Source organism: Anomaloglossus baeobatrachus, chromosome 6 (genome assembly GCF_048569485.1).
Source record: "Anomaloglossus baeobatrachus isolate aAnoBae1 chromosome 6, aAnoBae1.hap1, whole genome shotgun sequence".
NCBI lineage: Eukaryota > Metazoa > Chordata > Amphibia > Anura > Aromobatidae > Anomaloglossus > Anomaloglossus baeobatrachus.
Window position 1 is genome coordinate 538,831,390 of NC_134358.1, and position 22,476 is coordinate 538,853,865.

General features: G+C 44.1%; 1 protein-coding gene across 2 annotated transcripts in view; it reads left to right on the forward strand.

Annotated features, from left to right (window-relative positions):
• The window catches only part of CUBN (cubilin), a 299,203-nt gene that overhangs the window by 225,960 nt on the left and 50,767 nt on the right, over window positions 1-22,476 (forward strand). The window contains exons 38-47 of one of the 2 annotated variants that reach the window (XM_075315595.1): window positions 154-335; window positions 4,345-4,540; window positions 6,280-6,477; window positions 6,748-6,894; window positions 7,966-8,156; window positions 9,502-9,679; window positions 11,086-11,260; window positions 14,418-14,596; window positions 17,687-17,896; window positions 20,114-20,254. In XM_075315595.1, coding sequence (XP_075171710.1) covers window positions 154-335; window positions 4,345-4,540; window positions 6,280-6,477; window positions 6,748-6,894; window positions 7,966-8,156; window positions 9,502-9,679; window positions 11,086-11,260; window positions 14,418-14,596; window positions 17,687-17,896; window positions 20,114-20,254 — 1,797 coding nt within the window. The remainder of the gene's footprint in view (window positions 1-153; window positions 336-4,344; window positions 4,541-6,279; window positions 6,478-6,747; window positions 6,895-7,965; window positions 8,157-9,501; window positions 9,680-11,085; window positions 11,261-14,417; window positions 14,597-17,686; window positions 17,897-20,113; window positions 20,255-22,476) is intronic. The other variant, XM_075315596.1, reaches the window with a different exon arrangement.

Consider the following 22,476-nt stretch of genomic DNA (forward strand, 5'->3'; position numbering starts at 1 on the left):
TTGTATCTGGTATTGCTGCTCAGCTCCATTAAGATAAATAGGGCTGAGCTGTAGTACTCTTAACAACCATTAAGCGGAGGAGGCGCTGTTTTTGGAAAAGAAGGCACATGTCTTTACAGTAACATCTAATCAATTTGTATTCAATGCCCTTAGTATTTGGGAACAATATAGAAGGAACCTATGGACAAATTGCGTCTCCGTTGTGGCCCAGGGAGTATCCTCACCATTCTAACTACATCTGGAAAGTCAATGTGGTATCGGGTCGCATCATTGAGATCACATTTTTGGAGATGGACATTGAACAGCACTCAAGCTGCGGCTACGACAAACTACGAGTAAGTTTTAATCCCCGTAATTTATGCGATAAAACCCTTTTAATTTTATTATGGTTGTTTAATGGGATATTACGGTACCGTACTACGCTAGGGACTTACAGCATATCCACACATCTACCAGAAAGGTGCAGACCCTACCTATCTAAAAGACAGGGGGTCTAGTGATCACTGTTCTTCAATTCGCAACATTATTCTCCATAGACTTTCATGAAGAAAGGTCATGAAGTCTATGGAGGTGCTGAATAATGATGGGGGAACTCGAAGATATTTGGGATTGGCAAGACTAACCGGACTTTAAATAAAAAAAAAATAAAAAAATCGAGTCCAGCCAGGAATTGATCCCCATATAAATCTATAGGGACCAGAATCCGACGATTAAAAATGGTGATAGAAAGGATAAGGGGATAGGATCAAGCGCGCGGAACTTACCGAGGCTGCGGCGCGACTGTAACTGCTCCCACAGCCTCTCCTTCACTTCCGGGGCCACCTGTTAAACTAATGCATATGCACTGCTTTTCCCGCCAAACGGCGTCTGTGATTGGCTACAGTCAGACGCGCCCCCACGCTGTGTGACAGCATGTATGACGCTTCCATTTACAGGCCCGGTTTGGGGGTCTATAGCGTACAGTAAAAATAAATGAAAAATTTGGCATAGGGTCCCCCATATTATGATACCCAGCACAGATAAAGCATACGGCTATAGGCTGCAGCCCCCAGCCGTGAACTTATCTTGGCCGTGTATCAAAATAAAAGTAGCCGCATGAGGCATTTTGTTTTAAATTATTTAAATAAATAATTTGAACAAACGACGTGTGTTCCCCCCAATTTTGACACCAGCTTCCAATAATCATGGGTCTCCCCTGCCTGAGAATACCAGCCCCCAGTTGTTGGGGTTTATTACGGCTGGGTGTCAAAATTACGGGGGACCGCACACTGTTTTATAAAATTATTTATTTAAATAACTAAAAAAAAAAAAATTGCATGCGGTTCCTCTTATTTTGATACACAGCCAAGATAAGTGCACGGCTGGGGGCTGCAGCCGTAGCCGTATGCTTTATCTGGCTGGGTATCAAAATATAGGGGGACCTTAAGCCAAATTTTTTATTTATTTTTACTGTACGCTATAGACCCGCAAACTGGGTCTGTGATAGGAAGCGTCAGACACACTGTCACTCAGCATGGGGGTGCATCTGATGGCAACCAATCACAGATGCCGATGGGCAGGGAAAGCAGTGCATATGCATGAGCCTAATGCATGGACCTGGAAGTGAACGGGTGGCCACCGGCACAGTTACAGCCGCGCCGGAGACTCGGTAAATATGACTCGACGGACCCCTGAGAATTCCAGGACGGGTCCGGCACCCGGATACTTTTGAAACCTCACGGATCTGGACTTTTACAGTGCGGGTCCACCCATCACTAGTGCTGACCCTTCTACAGAAGAGAATCCCAGAGCTTGAACGTCAACCTATTGTATAGTTAGACACTTCCTAGGTTGAATGTTCTATTTTAAATGGTTATTCCTATAATAGGAAAACTTTTTTTTTTTTACAAAGCATGACTTGTTAATGTACAGTAAAATCACAATAAAATTTTTTTTTCATGTTTCTTTCATGTCTCCCTGACAATCCACCTTCACAAAATTGAATGGGCAATCCTATTTTTATCTGCTAAAACTGCATATCCCCACAGCACCCTGCTTCTCCTCAGTGCTGCAGGCCTCTTCCTCTGCTCTTCTGTGTGCTTTTTCATGGAGACATATAAGTAAATAAAAAATATAGACAAAGATGAGCGAGACAGAGAGAAAGAAAAACAGAAGATGAGTGAAAGAAATTATGAGTGCGGAGTAGTGATGGGCAGACCCTGACCGTCTGGATCCGTGCGGGTTCAAAAGTGCCCAAGCACTGACCCGGGGCCTGCAGTTCTCAGGAACTCTGAGTAACTATTTGAGTCTGGCAACTCAGGTAATTAAATAAATAAATAAAGGATATATACTGAAAAAGAGGGTAAAGCAGGCGCTTTATACTTACTAAGTCTCCGAGCAGCTATGCACTGCTTCTGGGCCACTCAAAGTACTTCCGGGCTGCTCATTACCCTCATTTATATGCGCTGCTTCCCCCGCCCACTGGCAGTCCCAACATCTGATTGGTTACAGCCAGACAGCGCCGTCACCCTGTGTGACAGCATGTCTAACTGCGACTGCAGCCAATCAGAGGCGCTGTCTGTGTGTCTATTGATATAAAAATAAATAAAAAAACTTGGCGTAAGCTCCCCCCATATTAGGATACCCACTACAGATAAAACATACAGGTGCAGAAACTTTTATACCATATTCCTGCACCCAAACTACACCTCCTGGCAAAAAATGACATCATAACGGCATGCATTATGATGCGGTATTGATGCAATTTTTTTGTTTTGCCAGGAGGTGTAGACTGTGTACAGGAATATGGTGTAAAAATTTCAGCACCAAATCTGCATCTCTTGGGAAAAAAATGCGGTTTTCTGCCAGGAGATGCAGATCTGTTAGCTTAGTGATCTCACTGAGGTCACTGAGTTTAATGAGGTTGCCTGAGGTCAGTTTACCTACAGTCAAGGGTGGAGCACCGTGGGAACCTCCAGCTGTGACTGCAAAAGAACTGTTTGGCTTTACCGCTCATCGCTGAGGCTCAGTCACTGCCTGAAGCTCACAGTGGACAGTCATGTTCTGTGCCTGCGCGCTGTTCCTTTAGAGCTGGAATTGTCATGGCATCTTGTATGGATTACATTGGACCTAGATTAATAAAGGGGTGAAAGAGGGTGAGTTTTTTGTATTTTATTTCAAATAAAGGGTTTGTTTGGTGTTTGTGTTTATTTCTTTTCACTTACAAGTGTTATAATATTAGTAATAAGGGGGGGACCATCCCCATTACTAATCTAGGGCTTAGTGGCAACTGTGAGCTGTCATTAACCCCTTATTACCCCAATTGCCACTACACCAGGGCAATCGGGATCAGCTGGGTAAAATTCAGGGATTTGCGCAATGGATGCTGCCATATTTAGGCTGGGGGGGGCCAAAAACCATGGGCCTCACCAGCTTGAGAATACCAGCTCCAGCTGTCGGCTTTATCGTGGCTGGGTATGAAAATTGTGGGGGAACGCAAGCAATTTTTTTTTAAATTATTTAAATAATCTTTAAAAAGCTGCATGTGGTTCCTCTTATTTTGATACACAGCCAAGATAAGTGCATGGCTGACATTTTTATTTATTTATTTTTACACTTTAGTTACGCACACAACGTCTGTGATTGAAAGCAGTCAGACAAGCTATCACACAGGCTGGGGGTGTTGTCTGACTGCAACCAATGAGAGACGTCATGACTGCCGGTGGGTGGGGAAAGCAGTGAATATGTACCAGGTTAATGAGCGGCCCCGGATGTAGCGTTAGAGCTGCGTGGGAGACTCGGTAAGTATAACACGCCTGCTCCAATCCCCCTATCCCTTGTGTGAATTAGACGGTGTTATTAGGTGGAAAAAAGTGAGTGATACAGGGCTAAAATCAGTGTCTCTGCCCATACATTACACTGCTCTCAGATAGGATAGCAAAAATCTGGTGACAAATTCCATTTTAAAGCAGCAGTTCAAAGTAGTTTCTAAAGGAGCTTTAAGTATGCAGGTTAAACAATTTTGAGAATGTTTTTTGGGAGAGAAGGAAACATAAAAAGGTAATGATATATCACCAAAATGTATAACTTGACAATGGATATAGGATAATCACATGTATATACTGTAAATATATTTATATATACACACAGCAAATTAAATAGGTAAGTATTGAAGACATCACAATTTTAAATATATTTCTAAAAGTGCTGTTGATATGATTTTTTTCACCAAATCTTGGTAACAACCCATCCAATCCACCAATGCCAAGCTGTGGGCTTTAGCATGCTATCGCTGCTTTTAGTTAGTGCAGCAGATGTTTTTGCATATTTGTATGTAATGCAGTTTTGTATTGTATTTTTTTGCAGATATTTGATGGCCCCGATACGCATTTTCACATAATTGGCACATACTGCGGAGTTACCCTTCCACCTTCGCTCTTCTCTTCTGGCAGCGCGGTGACATTTCAGTTCCTAAGTGACAACAGTGTCAGCAAAAGAGGGTTTCTCCTGGAATGGAGAGCGATCAATGTGTCACCTGGACCAGTACCCTTCATAGCTCCAGGTATTAATCTTATCTGCCTGTAGAGACAATCTAAATATTTCCCAGAGGAGCATTGCCCAAGGAGAACAGTTTCCCCCTTAGACCCCACTAGAGCTTCTCATACAGCCAGATCAGATCTCATACTTTGCATTGACGAGGGACAATCATCCCGAAACACCGTGTCTGCAAATTGAGGTTCTGATCTGGCATAAATCCTAGGTCATATGAAAAGGCTTGTTAAAGAGTCACTTTTGACTTGTAGAATTGCTACTTCCAAAAGGTTTGCGCTAGAGTTCGCCTCCTTCCTCCCTGAAGAGACAATTTGAATATTTCCCAGAGGAGCATTGCAGCTATAAGACTCCTCACCACAGACAGCCAGATTGGTTTGTCAGTCTCCGCAAGGAGAACAGTTTACCCCTTAGACCCCACTGATCTTCTCATATAGCCAGATCAGATCTCATACTTTGCATTGACGAGGGACAATCATCCCGAAACACCGTGTCTGCAAATTGAGGTTCTGATCTGGCATAAATCCTAGGTCATATGAAAAGGCTTGTTAAAGAGTCACTTTTGACTTGTAGAATTGCTACTTCCAAAAGGTTTGCGCTAGAGTTCGCCTCCTTCCTCCCTGAAGAGACAATTTGAATATTTCCCAGAGGAGCATTGCAGCTATAAGACTCCTCACCACTGACAGCCAGATTGGTTTGTCAGTCTCCGCAAGGAGAACAGTTTACCCCTTAGACCCCACTGATCTTCTCATATAGCCAGATCAGATCTCATACTTTGCACTGACGAGGGACAATCATCCCGAAACACCGTGTCTGCAAATTGAGGTTCTGATCTGGCATAAATCCTAGGTCATATGAAAAGGCTTGTTAAAGGGTAACTTTTGACTTGTAGAATTGCTACTTCCAATAGGTGGCAATAAAGTTCTTCTCCTTCCTCCCTGAAAAGACAATTTGAATATTTCCCAGAGGAGCATTGCAGCTATAAGACTCCTCACCACTGACAGCCAGATTGGTTTGTCAGTCTCCGCAAGGAGAACAGTTTTCCCCTTAGACTCCACTATAGCTTCTCATACAGCCAGATCAGATCTCATACTTTGCACTGACGAGGGACAATCATTCCCAAACACCGTGTCTGCAAATTGAGGGTCTGATCTGGCATAAATTGTAGGTCACGTGAAAAGGCTCATTAAAGGGTAACTTTTGACTTGTAGAATTGCTACTTCCAATAGGTGGCAATAAAGTTCTTCTCCTTCCTCCCTGAAAAGACAATTTGAATATTTCCCAGAGGAGCATTGCAGCTATAAGACTCCTCACCACTGACAGCCAGATTGGTTTGTCAGTCTACGCAAGGAGAACAGTTTTCTCCTTAGACCCCACTATAGCTTCTCATGCAGGCAGATCAGATATCATACTTTGCACTGACGAGGGACAATCATTCCGAAACACCGTGTCTGCAAATTGAGGTTCCGATCTGGCATAAATCCTAGATCATATGAAAAGGCTCGTTAAAGTGCCAGTTTTGACTTTTAGGATTGCCACTTCCAATAGGTGGCGTTAGAGTTTGTCTACTTCCTCACTGAAGAGACATTTTGCAAAAAATTAGTAAAACAACAAAGATATTTCTATCTAATTTTTATATAAAAACTTGGAATAGGGGGCACTATTTAATGTTTCATTTCAGACAGCAAAAGGACAGAAAGGTCTCCAGACAGGGCTGATTTACTAGAGGTTGTTTGTCCATTTGTATCACAGGTGCATGTGGTGGAGTTTCACAGACCGGAGACACACCATTATTCATATACTCTCCCGGATGGCCGAATATGTACGCCCCAAGGATTGTATGTACTTGGGTGATCAGGTCTCCTGAGTCCACGGTGGAACTGAATCTCCTGTCAGTGGATATTGAAGCCCACACCACCTGCAATTATGACAAGCTTGTCATCCGAGACGGTGAGTGAGAGATTATTCTATAAAGAATATGGTAAAGTGGATGATTTTTATCTACATAGTGTGCGTTATGTTTGTGATGCAGAGATACAATTTCTGATTGTGTGCAGACACCACTAGGAGGAGCACAGTCTGCATTAAGCTCCAGTGCTCCCTCTAGTGGTGACTGTGGGCATCCAGGATGTTATCTATTAAATGTGTTATCTGAGTAGTTGTCACTATTACATTCTAATATTATTAACATATTGTATTGGGGGGGGGTTTGTCATCAAGGAGACAACAATATTTCCCCCATACTTGCCACTATCTGTGGTCGAGAGATTCCTGGACCAATTCGATCATCTGGTGATGCTATGTTCTTGTACTTTTCCTCTGATGCAAGTGTTTCTGGAAGAGGATTCAATGCGTCTTATCACAAAAGTAAGGTTGTTCTAGTTTTTAGACACCTGTTGCACACTTTGCACTGTACATTTAGGGTTGGTGACTGACCTCATTCCCTCCCCCTTTATACTGATTGTGAGAACCTGCTCAGCATACCTGTCCCCTGAAGAGCAGCATTCATCGCAAAAGAGGGGTAAGGCGTTGGGAATGAGTCATGAAAGGGTGGTTGAGGGGGGAAAACAAACCTCATTGTCCACTGGCTCCATAAAAGGGGCCCCTATTTTAATTTTTGCTTGAAGGGCCCCCTCTCTTCTGGTATGTGAAGACAGGACAAGGGCCCCTAGGCTTTAGGCTGGCCCTCAGACTTGTGATTTTGCGCTGTCCCTTATCTTGAAGGTAGGTTTGATGGTAACCAGGTTCGAGCCCCCAGCATGACCCTACCTCCTGTCCAAGCCCTGATCTTAACCCCTGTCCCATACTCTCGGGGCGGGCTGGAAAACACAAAGACAAAACCCCACAATATGACACAGACAAGGGAGAAAGGAAACTCATACACAGAGCCTTCAAAACACACAGGAGAGACAATATTTGTTCTGGGGAGTAACAAAAAAAGGGGAGGAAGTAACGCACACAGGGGAACACTAACACCACTCAGAAGTGCAACACAGACCACCATACACAGGAGCAACAACAAGAGCAGGATCGAAACAGCTATCATTTACATAAAAAGGAAGAAAGGCGTGCTTAATATAGGGAGGAGACAGCTGCACATGGCAATTAGCAACCTGAGCACTTAGATCCTGGTCACCAGTCTGCAGAAATTAACTCCTGCAGAGCTGAAGACCAGTGAACCTAAATCAGCTGATGCCCGGCTCTGGCTGAACACTCTAGAAGCATCAGGTTGCTTGTCAGGCTCTGCTTGTGAACAGAGTCTGATGCCAAAGTGCCAGCAGGTGTGTGCAGAGCTGATCATCGCATGATAACACCCTATACAAAAGATGACAGGCTTTCCATAACAAGGTCTATAATGGCAAGAAATGGAAACCCCTCCCCTGCTGTACACTCATGGAGAAATAAGTTCTCATTTTATGTATTTTTCCTCTTATTCAGGCTGTGGAGGATATCTACATGCAAATAGAGGACTTATCACCTCACAGAATTACCCCGAAAACTATGTTCCCAATCAGAACTGCTCATGGCACGTCATGGTCACCACCGGATTCACAATTGCCGTCCATTTTGAGCCAACATTTGAAGTACTGAATAACGATGGCTCCTGCGGAAGTGGAGACTACTTAGAGGTACCTTAAAGGGGCTGTCCGGACTAAATACATTGACGCAGATTTATCCTAGTGGCTTTTGTTGAATAAGTCTTTTCATCTTCAGACTTTCTAGTCTAAGATTACTGTCACGAGGGACTGTGGATATAGTGGGAAACCAGGGACCCTAAGCTGACCCTCAGACTAGTGGGCCCTGTGTTATCCATATTCTCAGAGATACCCCTAATGGTGGGGATGTCTGAGTCTCCTTCCTGGCCCTGCTCCTGACCAGCCTTGATCTTATACTCCCTCCCCCTCCCCCAGGGGGGTCCGGGACAACAGAATGATTTAAACCTCTGTTACACAGCAAGCAGACACAGAGGTATAAGATGGTAAGAGATAAGGAGGAAAACAAGAGCAGGGTAGAAACAACAAGACAACGGGTAACTCCACAACAACACCAAGCAGAAAGCAACTCTTTCTCCAGCAAGTCTGGAACATTAAAACCCACAGACCAACACAACATAAACTATAGTTGGCATAGGTAGAAGATTTCCTCCAGCCTAAAAGTGAGAGGAGCAGAAGTGATTAGCTTCCTTACAACATGTGATAAAAGAAGCCTAACGAGCAGGCTATCAGAGGTTACCTCTTGCTATCCTGTCTATGAATGAAAAGGCAGCACGTCGATGCCCTAGTTGATCAGGAACACCAGAGAAACCATCAGACAGTGTCAAACTCTGTCACACAGCACGCACACACAGAGGTATAAGACAATAAGAAACAAGGAGGGAAACAAGAGCAGGGTGGAAACAACAAGACTACAGGTAAACTCCACAACAACACCAAGCATAAAGCAACTCTTTCTCCAGCAAGTCTGGGACACTATAACTCACAGACCAACACAACATAAACTATAGTTGGCATAGGTAGAAGATTTCCTCCAGCCTAAAAATGAGAGGAGCAGAAGTGATTGGCTTCCTTTCAACATGTGATCAAAGAAGCCTAATGAGTAGGCTAGCAGAGGTTAATTCCGTGTGACTTTTACATAATCTAATACTTGCTTTGTGCCAAAATTTTGGCGCATGGTGTTGCACATTAAGTCACGCCCATTTTACACCAAACCACACCTACTTTTCTGCTAAGCCACACCTCCGAATCCAACAAGGCATGGAAAATAAAAATAGGAATATTTGAAATAAGGTGCAAGATAGGTTTTGGTGCAAAATTTGCAAATGACAAATTGACTGGTTGTCAGCGCCCACCGGTACCGGAAGTGGTGAAATCATTAACCCATCATAGGCAGCAGTCAGGTGAAAGCGCAACAGTATTTATAACAGGAAAATATTGTAATTAAGCAGAATATAATGAATGTATACTTTACCATCAGATGAGAAATGGACCCGAGGCGTCAGCTCCTCCACTTGGAAACGGAAACGGAAAATTCTGTGGCAGGAACGCTCCGTCCAGCATGCACACCACCGACAATGAACTCTTTGTCCGGTTCATCACAGACGCCAGTAACGAAGGGAAAGGGTTTAAACTAAGATATGAGGCAAAAAGTCTTGGTATGTGAAGATTTTATGTAGATGGTCTCCAGACTTTCATGATTAAGTATGACCTATCTCTGGTATTTCTCCTGTGTGTAGATCTTGCTGGTTTGGCGCCCCCTGCTGTTCTTTGGATTCCCTCTTAGAATGTCCACCTAATGTGTCCAGTGTCGGTGAGAAGACATTAAGTGTAGTAGACAGGTTGGATAGGTTGACGTTCTGGATCAGCAGAACACAAGGGGGCGCTCTATCAAGGGTGGAATGGCAATATCTCAACAATTTCTCAAGCTTTTGTCCCTTTAAACAAAGATCAAATAGCAAAAATGGATAATTTTCTAGTGCGTCTAGTGCATCCCTGCTGACCCCTGTGGACCAACCAACTGCACCTTATACTTACTAAAGGGTGACTCGAATAACATTCCTTGTATAATGGAAAGTTATACAGTTTTCTAATAAGCTTTGTCAATTTCTCACAACTCTCAAAATCTCGGCTTATAGTCAGTAAGAGTTGCCCATCTACGGGGGCATTCTTTTTTTTTTGTTTTCTTTTACTTAAATGCACAGTATTGGTATGTATTTGGGCCTAAAAATATTTTTTTTCAATAGGGTATAATGAAAATGTTTTTGCAGCTATTGCCTCTGTGTTTCATTGTCTATTGCCATTTGCAAATCGAGTTAACTGAGGATCCATCAGCGAGCTCATTCTGTGGTTCATTGGGAAAGTTTGTAACTCTTTTATCTGTCTATTTCTGAGTTCTTCTCAGCTCGCTGCATCAAAGTTGAATGAGCAGGAAAACAAAGAACCCATAAGTACAAAATGGTGCAATCTAAATAATTAAATCCAACTGCAAAAATTATTTTTTTTAGTCCCAAATACATGAATTTAAAAATGACCGAACCTTTCACCAAATTCTTCATGTTGAAATTGTCACAGGATGTAATAGTGGCTGCAGAGTGTAATAAAATATATTATTTGTTTTATTTTTTTTTTAATTTTGCATTTCTGTTGCAAAGATATTAGCAATTAAAACATTTTATTAAATTTATTTTAAAGTAATTGGTCCCTAGTGACTTTAATAAATTTAAGTGGGTGTTATCAGACAGCTTTCACTTAGGGGCGTGCCCTTCTTCCTCTGTATAGTAAACCTGCTCTAAGCTTGGTGGGGGCGTGTTCTTTTTTCCTTAGAGTGTTATTGCCTGCTTATGATTGGTCAGCATCATACAGGGAGAAGAAGTACACGCCCCCAGTGAAATCCATCTGATAACACCCACTTGGACTTAATGAAAATTAACTCATTAGGGTACAAATACGTTAGTTGCTAATATCTCCACAACAGAAAAGACAAAGAGAATAGTGACATTGTATACTATATACCCTGTATTGCTTCCATTACATTTGTGTGTGTGATTGTGCTTCCTTCCAGCGTGCGGAGGCACCATTTACGTCACGGACTCCAATCCCAATGGTTTTGTTACATCACCAAATTATCCTAGTCCTTATCCTCCAAATACAGACTGTGTGTGGACCATCATAGTCCCGAATGGGGAAGCCGTGCAGATCAACTTCCAAGATCAATTTTACATTGAAGCTTCTAACAAGTACTTGCATTTTTCTAATTCTTCCTATGTATTACAAAAAAAAATGTACTGAAAGACATAGACACCTTAAAGGGCATTTTTTTTTACTAATATAGAGCCCTTTACCAGGTCAAAATTGGCCAAATTTTGCCCCCCTTTTATTTTTGCTGCTCCCCTGAGTAATCAGATTTTCATTTTTTTTATCCGCCATACGGTCCCAGATATATGGGTGTTTTTATTCAGCACTAACTTTTATGGTTTTTACAAGAGGGGGGGGGGCTTTTATTATTCCATAGGAGCTCTCTTTAAGCTGCTCTGCATAGTTAGCTGTGAACTGCGTCCCTTTGATAAAGAGCATAAAAATGTGCACCAAGTAAGAAGACCCTCTTATGGGTTTGATCAAGTATAGAGGTTTACTCCAAACGACAGGATTGGGGAGGACTTCATGATCTCTGGGACCAGCTCCAATTTCGAGAAAGTCAGAATGGGGCGGAGGTGAAACGTGCACATCCCCTCCATTCATTCTCTATGGGACTGCTGGAGGCGAATGGGTAGAGCGCACCCCAGCCTCATAGAAAATGAATGGAGCGGAGGTGAAACGTGCACATCCTTTCCATTCATTCTCTATGGGACTGCTGGAGGCGAATGGGTAGAGCGCACCCCAGCCTCATAGAAAATGAATGGAGCGGAGGTGAAACGTGCACATCCTTTCCATTCATTCTCTATGGGACTGCTGGAGGCGAATGGGTAGAGCGCACCCCAGCCTCATAGAAAATGAATAGAGCGGAAGTGAAACATGTGCACATCCACTCCATTCATTCTCTATGGGACTGCTGGAGGTGAACGGGTAGAGCGCACCCCAGCCTCATAGAGAATGAATAGAGCGGAAGTGAAACATGTGCACATCCCCTCCATTCATTCTCTATGGGACTGCTGGAGGTGAATGGGTAGAGCGCTTCCCAGCCTCATAGAGAATGAATAGAGCGGAGGTGAAACATGTGCACATCCCCTCCATTCATTCTCTATGGGACTGCTGGAGGTGAATGGGTAGAGCGCTCCCCAGCCTCATAGAGAATGAATAGAGCGGAGGTGAAACATGTGCACATCCCCTCCATTCATTCTCTATGGGACTGCTGGAGATAAATGGGTGGAGCGCTCCCCAGCCTCATAGAGAATGAAAGGGCGGAGGTGAAACATGTGCACATCCACTCGTATTCATTCTCTATGGGACTACTGGAGATAAGCGGGTGGAGCGCTCCCCAGCCTCATAGAGAATGAATGGAGCGGAGGTGAAACATGTGCACATCCACTCCATTCATTCTCTATGGGACTGCTGGAGGTGAACGGGTAGAGCGCTCCCCAGCCTCATAGAGAATGAATAGAGCGGATGTGAAACATGTGCACATCCCCTCCATTCATTCTCTATGGGACTGCTGGAGGTGAACGGGTAGAGCGCACCCCAGCCTCATAGAGAATGAATGGAGCGGAGGTGAAACATGTGCACATCCCCTCCATTCATTCTCTATGGGACTGCTGGACATAAATGAGTGGAGCGCTCCCCAGCCTCATAGAGAATGAATGGAGCGGAGGTGAAACATGTGCACATCCACTCCATTCATTCTCTATGGGACTGCTGGAGGTGAACGGGTAGAGCGCTCCCCAGCCTCATAGAGAATGAATAGAGCGGAGGTGAAACATGTGCACATCCCCTCCATTCATTCTCTATGGGACTGCTGGAGATAAATGAGTGGAGCGCACCCCAACCTCATAGAGAATGAATGGGCGGAGGTGAAACATGTGCACATCCACTCGTATTCATTCTCTATGGGACTGCTGGAGATAAGCGGGTGGAGCGCTCCCCAGCCTCATAGAGAATGAATGGAGCGGAGGTGAAACATGTGCACATCCACTCGTATTCATTCTCTATGGGACTGCTGGAGATAAGCGGGTGGAGCGCTCCCCAGCCTCATAGAGAATGAATGGAGCGGAGGTGAAACATGTGCACATCCACTCGTATTCATTCTCTATGGGACTGCTGGAGATAAGCGGGTGGAGCGCTCCCCAGCCTCATAGAGAATGAATGGAGCGGAGGTGAAACATGTGCACATCCACTCCATTCATTCTCTATGGGACTATGGGTGAATGGGTAGAGCGCACCCCAGCCTCATAGAAAATGAATGGAGCAGAGGTGAAATGTGCACAAACACTCTATTCATTGTCTATTTGACTGTTGGAGGTAAACAGGTACAGCGCTCTCCAGACCCACAGACAATAATTGGAACAGAGATGAAACATGTGCAGATCCATTCCATTCATTTACTATGGGATTGCCGGAGATTGACGATTACAGTGCTCCCCAGTGCTATAGAGAATGAATGGAGTGGAGGTGAAATATGTGCACATCCACTCTACCGGGGGTAGGTGGGTACAGCGCTCTCCAGCCCCGTAAAGAATGAATGGTGTGGAGGTGAAAAATGTGCACATCCATTCCATTCATTCTCTATGGGACTGCCGGAGGTGAATGGGTACAGCGCTCCCCAGCCCCATAGAGAATGACTGAAGTGGAGGTGAAACAGGTATATATCCACTCCATTCATTCTCTATGGGACTGCTGAAGGTAGATAGGTACAGCGCTTCCTTGCCCCACAGAGAATAAATGGGGCAGAGGTGAAACGTGCCCATCTATTTCATTCATTCTCTATGGGACTGTTGGAGTTAGATGGGTACAGTGCTCCCCAGTCCTGTCGAGAATGAATGGAGTCAAGATGAAACATGTGTACATCCAGCCATTCATTCTCTATGGGACTGTTGGAGTTAGATGGGTACAGTGCTCCCCAGTCCTGTAGAGACTGAATGGAGTCAAGATGAAACATGTGTACATCCAGCCATTCATTCTCCTTGGGACTGCCAGAGCAAGACTGGTACAGCGCTCCCTAGTCCCATAAGAGAATGAATGGAGCGGAGATGAAGCATGTGTACATCCACTACATTCATTCACTATGGGACTGCCAGAGGAAGACTGCTGTAGCGCTCCCCAGTCCCATAGAGAATGAATGGAGCAGAGAAGCTCTGCTGTCACATAGCTATGAAGTTATGAGGTAATGGATATTCCCATTTTTTGTACATTTTTACATCACATTTCGGCTTCTAATACATAACCCTTCTCCTCTTGTATCAGTTGCAGCAGCAGTTACCTGGAATTAAGAGATGGTGCAGATTCTTCCAGCAGGGTCCTTGCAAGACTGTGCGGGAGCTCATTACCGGCCACCTATAAATCCCTGGGCACGGCTATGTACATGAGGCTGAGAACAGACGGGAGCGCGCCTCGTGCTGGATTCAGCGCCCAGTACTCCATTGGTAAGGTCACATTAGTACTCCATTGGTATGACTGCAATGGGAAGTCCCTAGTCCCTAGTTCCTAGTCCCATTCACACAAATGCATTGTACATTGGATACCAAATGCTATTGACGGACCCCATTGACCCATCTTGGTGTCTGCCAACAACTCTATGTGGTCTCCAATATTTTGGTGGCGAAAACTAGGTTGGTCACTAGCAGATTTGACATTGGTCTAATGGATCGTGTATTCTTCATCCTTAAACCCAATAAGTCAGATTTGGACTTTGATGTGATTTGTAGTCATAAATAAGCTAAGAAGCACCCAGAGAGAGAAAATATGTAAAAACTCGAGCATAACACGAAGAACGGGCTCACTGATGGATACTCAGTTAACTCATTCTGCAGCCAGCAATAGACAGTACAACAGAGAGGCTATAGAAAGGCAAACAGTGCAAAATTTTTAATGACGGACAATTGCAAAGATCATTTTTAGCATTTAACTATATATTTATATACAGTGCCTAAAAGTAGTATTCAACCCCCTGCAGATTTAGCAGGTTTGATAAGATGCAAATAAGTTAGAGCCTGCAAACTTCAAACAAGAGCAGGATTTATTAACAGATGCATAAATCTTACAAACCAACAAGTTATGTTGCTCAGTTAAATTTTAATAAATTTTCAACATAAAAGTGTGGGTCATTTATTATTCAACCCCTAGGTTTAATATTTTGTGGAATAACCCTTGTTTGCAATTACAGCTAATAATCGTCTTTTATAAGACCTGATCAGGCCGGCACAGGTCTCTGGAGTTATCTTGGCCCACTCCTCCATGCAGATCTTCTCCAAGTTATCTAGGTTCTTTGGGTGTCTCATGTGGACTTTAATCTTGAGCTCCTTCCACAAGTTTCAATTGGGTTAAGGTCAGGAGACTGACTAGGCCACTGCAACACCTTGATTTTTTCCCTCTTGAACCAGGCCTTGGTTTTCTTGGCTGTGTGCTTTGGGTCGTTGTCTTGTTGGAAGATGAAATGACGACCCATCTTAAGATCCTTGATGGAGGAGCGGAGGTTCTTGGCCAAAATCTCCAGGTAGGCCGTGCTATCCATCTTCCCATGGATGCGGACCAGATGGCCAGGCCCCTTGGCTGAGAAACAGCCTCACAGCATGATGCTGCCACCACCATGCTTGACTGTAGGGATGGTATTCTTGGGGTCGTATGCAGTGCCATCCAGTCTCCAAACGTCACGTGTGTGGTTGGCACCAAAGATCTCGATCTTGGTCTCATCAGACCAGAGAACCTTGAACCAGTCTGTCTCAGAGTCCTCCAAGTGATCATGAGCAAACTGTAGACGAGCCTTGACATGACGCTTTGAAAGTAAAGGTACCTTACGGGCTCGTCTGGAACGGAGGCCATTGCGGTGGAGTACGTTACTTATGGTATTGACTGAAACCAATGTCCCCACTGCCATGAGATCTTCCCGGAGCTCCTTCCTTGTTGTCCTTGGGTTAGCCTTGACTCTTCGGACAAGCCTGGCCTCGGCACGGGTGGAAACTTTCAAAGGCTGTCCAGGCCGTGGAAGGCTAACAGTAGTTCCATAAGCCTTCCACTTCCGGATGATGCTCCCAACAGTGGAGACAGGTAGGCCCAACTCCTTGGAAAGGGTTTTGCACCCCTTGCCAGCCTTGTGACCCTCCACGATCTTGTCTCTGATGGCCTTGGAATGCTCCTTTGTCTTTCCCATGTTGACCATGTATGAGTGCTGTTCACAAGTTTGGGGAGGGTCTTAATTAGACAGAAAAGGCTGGAAAAAGAGATAATTAATCCAAACATGTGAAGCTCATTGTTCTTTGTGCCTGAAATACGTCTTAATACTTTAGGGGAACCAAACAGAATTCTTGTGGTTTGAGGGGTTGAATAATAAATGACGCTCTGAATAAACTTTTCACAATTTAAAAAAAAAAAAAAAAAAAGAAATAACATTCTTTTTTGCTGCAGTGCATTTCACACTTCCAGGCTGATCTACAGTCCAAATGTCACAATGCCAAGTTAATTCCGAATGTGTAAACCTGCTAAATCTGCAGGGGGTTGAATACTACTTGTAGGCACTGTATAGACATGCATATCTGACATGCCTCAAAAAATAAATGTCCCCAAAGGTGGACAATTCCTTTAAGACACAATGACATTGACTTGGGACTATATGAAGGGATTTGTCTTAGCCAAAAGGGAAGGGTTTAACTATTTTTTTTTTTTTAGCTCTGCTGCAGAGGGGGGAGAGGCTCCTGCTGTAGTTAGTTGCCTTACAGCCAGACACAGGAAAGTAAGGAGGAGGACATGGCTGATCTTCTGAAACTCACGGAAACATAAAGTTTGATGTTATTGGCTGGGGACTGTCTAAGGGGATTTGTTTTAAACAAAAGGGAAAGGGTTTAACTATTTTTTGTTTTAGTTCTTCTCTAGAATGGGAGAGGCTCCTGCTGGAGTCAGTTGCCTTACAGCCAGACACAGGAAAGTAAGGAGGAGGAGGAGGACATGGCTTATCTCCTGGGACTTCACAGAGACATATGATGCCATCTCTGGGTCACTGGTGCAGAGGGGGAGAGGCTCCTGCTGGAGTCAGTTGCCTTACAGCCAGACACAGGAAAGTAAGGAGGAGGAGGAGGACATGGCTTATCTCCTGGGACTTCACAGAGACATATGATGCCATCTCTGGGTCACTGGTGCAGAGGGGGAGAGGATCCTGCTGGAGTCAGTTGCCTTACAGCCAGACACAGGAAAGTAAGGAGGAACAGGACATGGCTAATCTTCTGAAACTCACAGAGACATATAGTTTGATGTTATTGGCTGGGGACTGTCTAAGGGGATTTGTTTTAACCAAAAGGGAAGGGTTTAACTATTTTTTTTAGTTCTGCTCTAGATGGGGAGAGGCTCCTGCTGCAGTCAGTTGCTTTACAGCCAGACACAGGAAAGTAAGGAGAAGGAGGAGAGCATTGCTGTTCTCCTGGGACTTCACAGAGACATATGACGCCATCGCTGGGTCACTGGTGCGGATACTTTATTTTCTTAGATATGATTTGCTTTGACATTTGTGTTTTATGTGTTTGCAGCGTCTTGTGGAGGAACGCACTATGGGCAGAGCGGCATCATCCAGAGTCCTGGTTACCCGACTCAGAATTACCCAGACGCCGCCATGTGTGAATGGTTCTTCAGTGGTCCTACAGGACATTACCTGATCATCAGATTTGAGTCTCTGGATCTTCAGAATTCATCAAGTTGTCTAAGTGACTTTGTAGAAATCCGTGAATACAACGCATCCGGTTAGTTCACTCATGTATCACATCCTATATGTCATGTGTATAGGGACAGGCTCAGGGCTAGTTTTACCTTACCATCTGGGACCATGCACGTTAAATGTAGTATTTTTCCTTTGGGCCCATTAAGGGTTAATCCTTCTCTGGTGCAGCAGCAGACTTGCTCAGGTGGCTGCAGTTAATCCCTTCCGGCCTGGATAGAGGCCCTCCTGGATTTGTTGCTGGTTATTCTATTCAGTTAGGAGCTAGGTTTGGAGCAGAGTGAATGTGGTTGTTGCTGTCTGCTGCGGTTTCTGCAACTGTTTGTTTTTGTACTACCTCCTTTCCCTTGTTATCCCTTTCTGTATATCCTTGATTGTTCCTGGTGTAGGTTTTAGGTGTGTATGAGGTTTTATTTTACCCCTGTCAGTTTTTTCATTGTTCGTGGAGTTTTTGGGATCTTTGTCCTGGTTGGTCCCTTGGGTAGTGTGGAGTTTGTCACCAGGGCCAGGTCAGGGGCCCAGACCTCCATACCTTTAAGGGTATCTCCGGTTGTGGGGATGAGCTCAGGGACCCTATTCTTAGGGTCTGCATAGGGTTTCCTGTGTCCCCTGGCTGTTACACACCCATCCCTGACACTATATTAGGCTCAGTCTGCGGCACTGCAGCTACGGTGGGACTACAACACTCAGCATGCTCTGACAGTCTGCAGTGCCATGACATGCTAAGGGTATGTGTACACAATTACTTTTTCAGGAGATTCTGCTCGGAATACCTCCTAAATAAGCACGTTGTGTGCACTTCCCATGCAGGGTGATGACCCTTTTTCTAAAATACAAAATTTCATAGATAATAAATGTCTTATTTATGGAGGGTTCGCCACTGCACCCCGTTCGGTCACTAGTGGGGAAGATTTCTTTTTTTCTATAATGCATGGATGCAGTGAGGACAAGTTTAATGAAACTTTGGTCATGCATGTGCCCTCCTGCCCCATGGACACTTTACTGTTTCTAGCGAGGCACTTGCTTAACTACCGATTGATTTAACCTGTAGCCCTACAGTGAGGAGGACTGTGGGGGGAGGTCAAGACCCACTCCAATCCCAGGAATAAGGCTCCTGTGAATAGATGACAAATGTCCTTTGTAAGACATCCCCATTAATTGGAATCTATCACCAGGTATTTGCTACCTCATCTGAGAACAGCATAATGTAGGCAAAGAGATCCTGAATCCAACGATGTATCACTTAAATTATCATTAAAGGTAAACAGCAGCAGACAGTATGATAAGAGAGACATCACTGAATTCTCGGTGTTAACCCCTACAGCATGCTGTCTTCAGATTACATAGCAAAAACCTGCTGACAGATTCCCTTTAATGACTAAGGATTGAAGTGATCTGTCACCAGGTATTTGCTACCTCATCTGAGAACAGCATAATGTAGGCAAAGAGATTCTGAATCCAACGATGTATCACTTAAGGCCACTTTATACACATAGATAAATCTGTGGCAGATCTGTGGTTGCAGTGAAATTGTGGACAATCAGTGCCAGATTTGTGGCTGTGTACAAATGGATATTGTTCCATTGGATATGATTTCACTGCAACCACAGATCTGCCAAAGATTTATCTCTGTGTGTAAAGAGGCTTTACGATTACTGGCTGCAGTCATTCTGATACAGAGCTTTTAGCTTAGCAATGCAGTAGAGCTGAGAAAGATGCCCCAACCCACACCAAGCTCTATTTGTACATTGTATATTGTTTGTAAGCTGCTAGTCACAGAAGGGGCGTGCCGAACTACCTGACCTCCAGCTTTCCTAGACTGGCAATGATAATCGCCTGAAGCTAAAACAAACATTGCAGGTGAACAGCAGCACACTGTATGATAAGACACATCACTGAAATCTGTGTGTTAACCCCTACAGCATGCTGTCCTCAGATTACATAGCAAAAACCTGCTGACAGATTCCCTTTAATGACTAAGGATTGAAGTGATCAAGTGCCAGGCCCTGCTGATGCCTTCTCTCCACACACATGTAATACAGTGTATAAGTAAAATATCATATTCCATTTTCTAGAAAATTACCTACTTGTTAGATCATCATTGGATCTAGTGCAGACATTGCTGTAAGCTCCATACAAATGAAATATTCCATTTATAGGTGCAATTATAGCCCTTGATATATGCATGTACATAAACCTTTTAAAAAAGTACATAAAAATATATATATTTTTACTTATATAGGAAAACTATTAGGAACGTTTTGCAATAACACAATCCCAGAAAACCTGAGGACGTCCGACAGCTTCGCCTATGTGAAATTTGTCAGTGATGGGTCTGTGAACGCCCCGGGCTTCCGCCTCCACTATGAGGCCAGTGCAGAAGGTGAGACACTGAGGGCTGTCCTGTTGTCTCCGCTCTGCGGGGAGGGGCTGTGAAGAGTGTGAGCAGACCCTCATGGGCACATCTGGGGGGACACTCACTTTAAGATCTCACTTTACCATTCATGCCCCCTTCCCAAATCAGTGATAAACATTTGTGTTTTTCAATGACATATAAAAGGTGTGTATGTCCTTCCGTGTGCCGTTATTATGGCACACGTGTGATCTCCGTGTGCTATCCGTAATAATACATGAAGATCAGGCAGTTATTATACTCACCTGTCCCCGCTCCTGCTGTTCATGATGCTGGTCTCTTACACGATGCTGTCTCCGGCCGCCGCTGTCTCCCCTCTGCAGCTACTTCTGGGTCGGCTGTGCGGTGTATAACTGCATATGCATGAGAATAATTAGCCGGCTTGGAAGCAGGGGACAGCAGCGGCCGGAGACAGCAGCGCTGGAGAAGGTGAGCATAAAAAGCTTTTTATTTTAAATGTCTGTGATTTTTCTGGTACGTGTTTCACGGATTACACCATAGTGTGGTTCGTGGAACATCAGTGATGCCAGCAAAAAAACGGACTTGTCTCAGTGCGAAGCACACGGACATGCGTATACAACACACTGAGACAAGTCAGTGAAAAATCACTGGTGTGTGCGCAGACTTAGTGATTTTAATGGGTTTGCGTATGTCAGTGATTCTGGTACATATAAAAACTAGCACATACGTACCAGAATCACTGACGTGTGAAGGGGGGCCTAAACGAAATGAGTCATCAGAAAATCATCTATTGTGTAAATCAGGTTTGCATGGTAATGCATTTTTTTTTTAAATTGGAAAGCTTGTCATTTTCACCATGGCCACTAGACCAGACTCACACCTACAGTTCTGCATAGATGAAATTTAAGCTTCTCATTATCATCACAGACAGGATTACCTCTGCATGCTGTAGACTAGATAACACAGGAGCCAGCATTCACAATAGATGATATCACAGCTCACCTCCTCCTCCAGTACAATGACTGATAACTCCCCTATATACATTAGATAACACTGGACTAACCATTCACAATATGTGATATCACAGCTCACCTCCTCCTTCTGTACAATGACTGATAACTCCCCTATATACAGAAGATTACACAGGATCTGTCAGTCACAATAAATGATCTCACAGCTAACCTTCTCCCTCTCCTGTATAATGATAACTCATTTATAGACATCATAATAACACATAATCCACCATTCACAATAGGTGATGTCACAGATCACCTCCTCCCCTCCTGTGCAATGACGGATAACTCCTCTATATACAGTAGATAACACAGGATCCACCATTTACAATAGGTGATGTGACAGCTCACCTCCTCCTTCTGTACAATGACTGATAACACCTCTATTTACAGTAGATAACACAGGATCCACCAATCACAATAGGGGATGTCACAGCTCACCTCCTCCCCCTGTACAATGAATGATAATACCTCTATATACAGTAGATAACATGTGATCCACCATTCATAACAGGTGATGTCACAGCTCACCTCCTCCTCCCCCTGTACAATGACTGATAACACCTCTATATACAGTAGATAACACAGGATCCACCAATCACAATAGGGGATGTCACAGCTCACCTCCTCCCCCTCCTGTACAATGCCTGATAACACATCTATATACAATAGATAACACAGGATCTACCATTCACAATATGTGATATCACAGCTCACCTCCTCCCCCTGTACAATGACACCTCTATATACATTAGATAAAACAGGATCCACCATTCACAATTGGTGATGTCACAGCTCACCTCCTCCTCCGTCTGTACAATGACTAATAACACATCTATATACAGTAGATAATACATTATCCACCATTCACAATAGGTGACATCACAGCTCACCTGCTCCTCCTCCTGTACAATGCCTGATAACACATTTATATACAGTGGATGACACAGGATCTACCATTCACAATAGGTGATATCACAGCTCACCTCCTCCCCTGTACAATGACACCTCTATATACATTAGATAACACAGGATCCACCATTCACAATTGGTGATGTCACAGCTCACCTCCTCCTCCGTCTGTACAATGACTAATAACACATCTATATACAGTAGATAATACATTATCCACCATTCACAATAGGTGACATCACAGCTCACCTGCTCCTCCTCCTGTACAATGCCTGATAACACATTTATATACAGTGGATGACACAG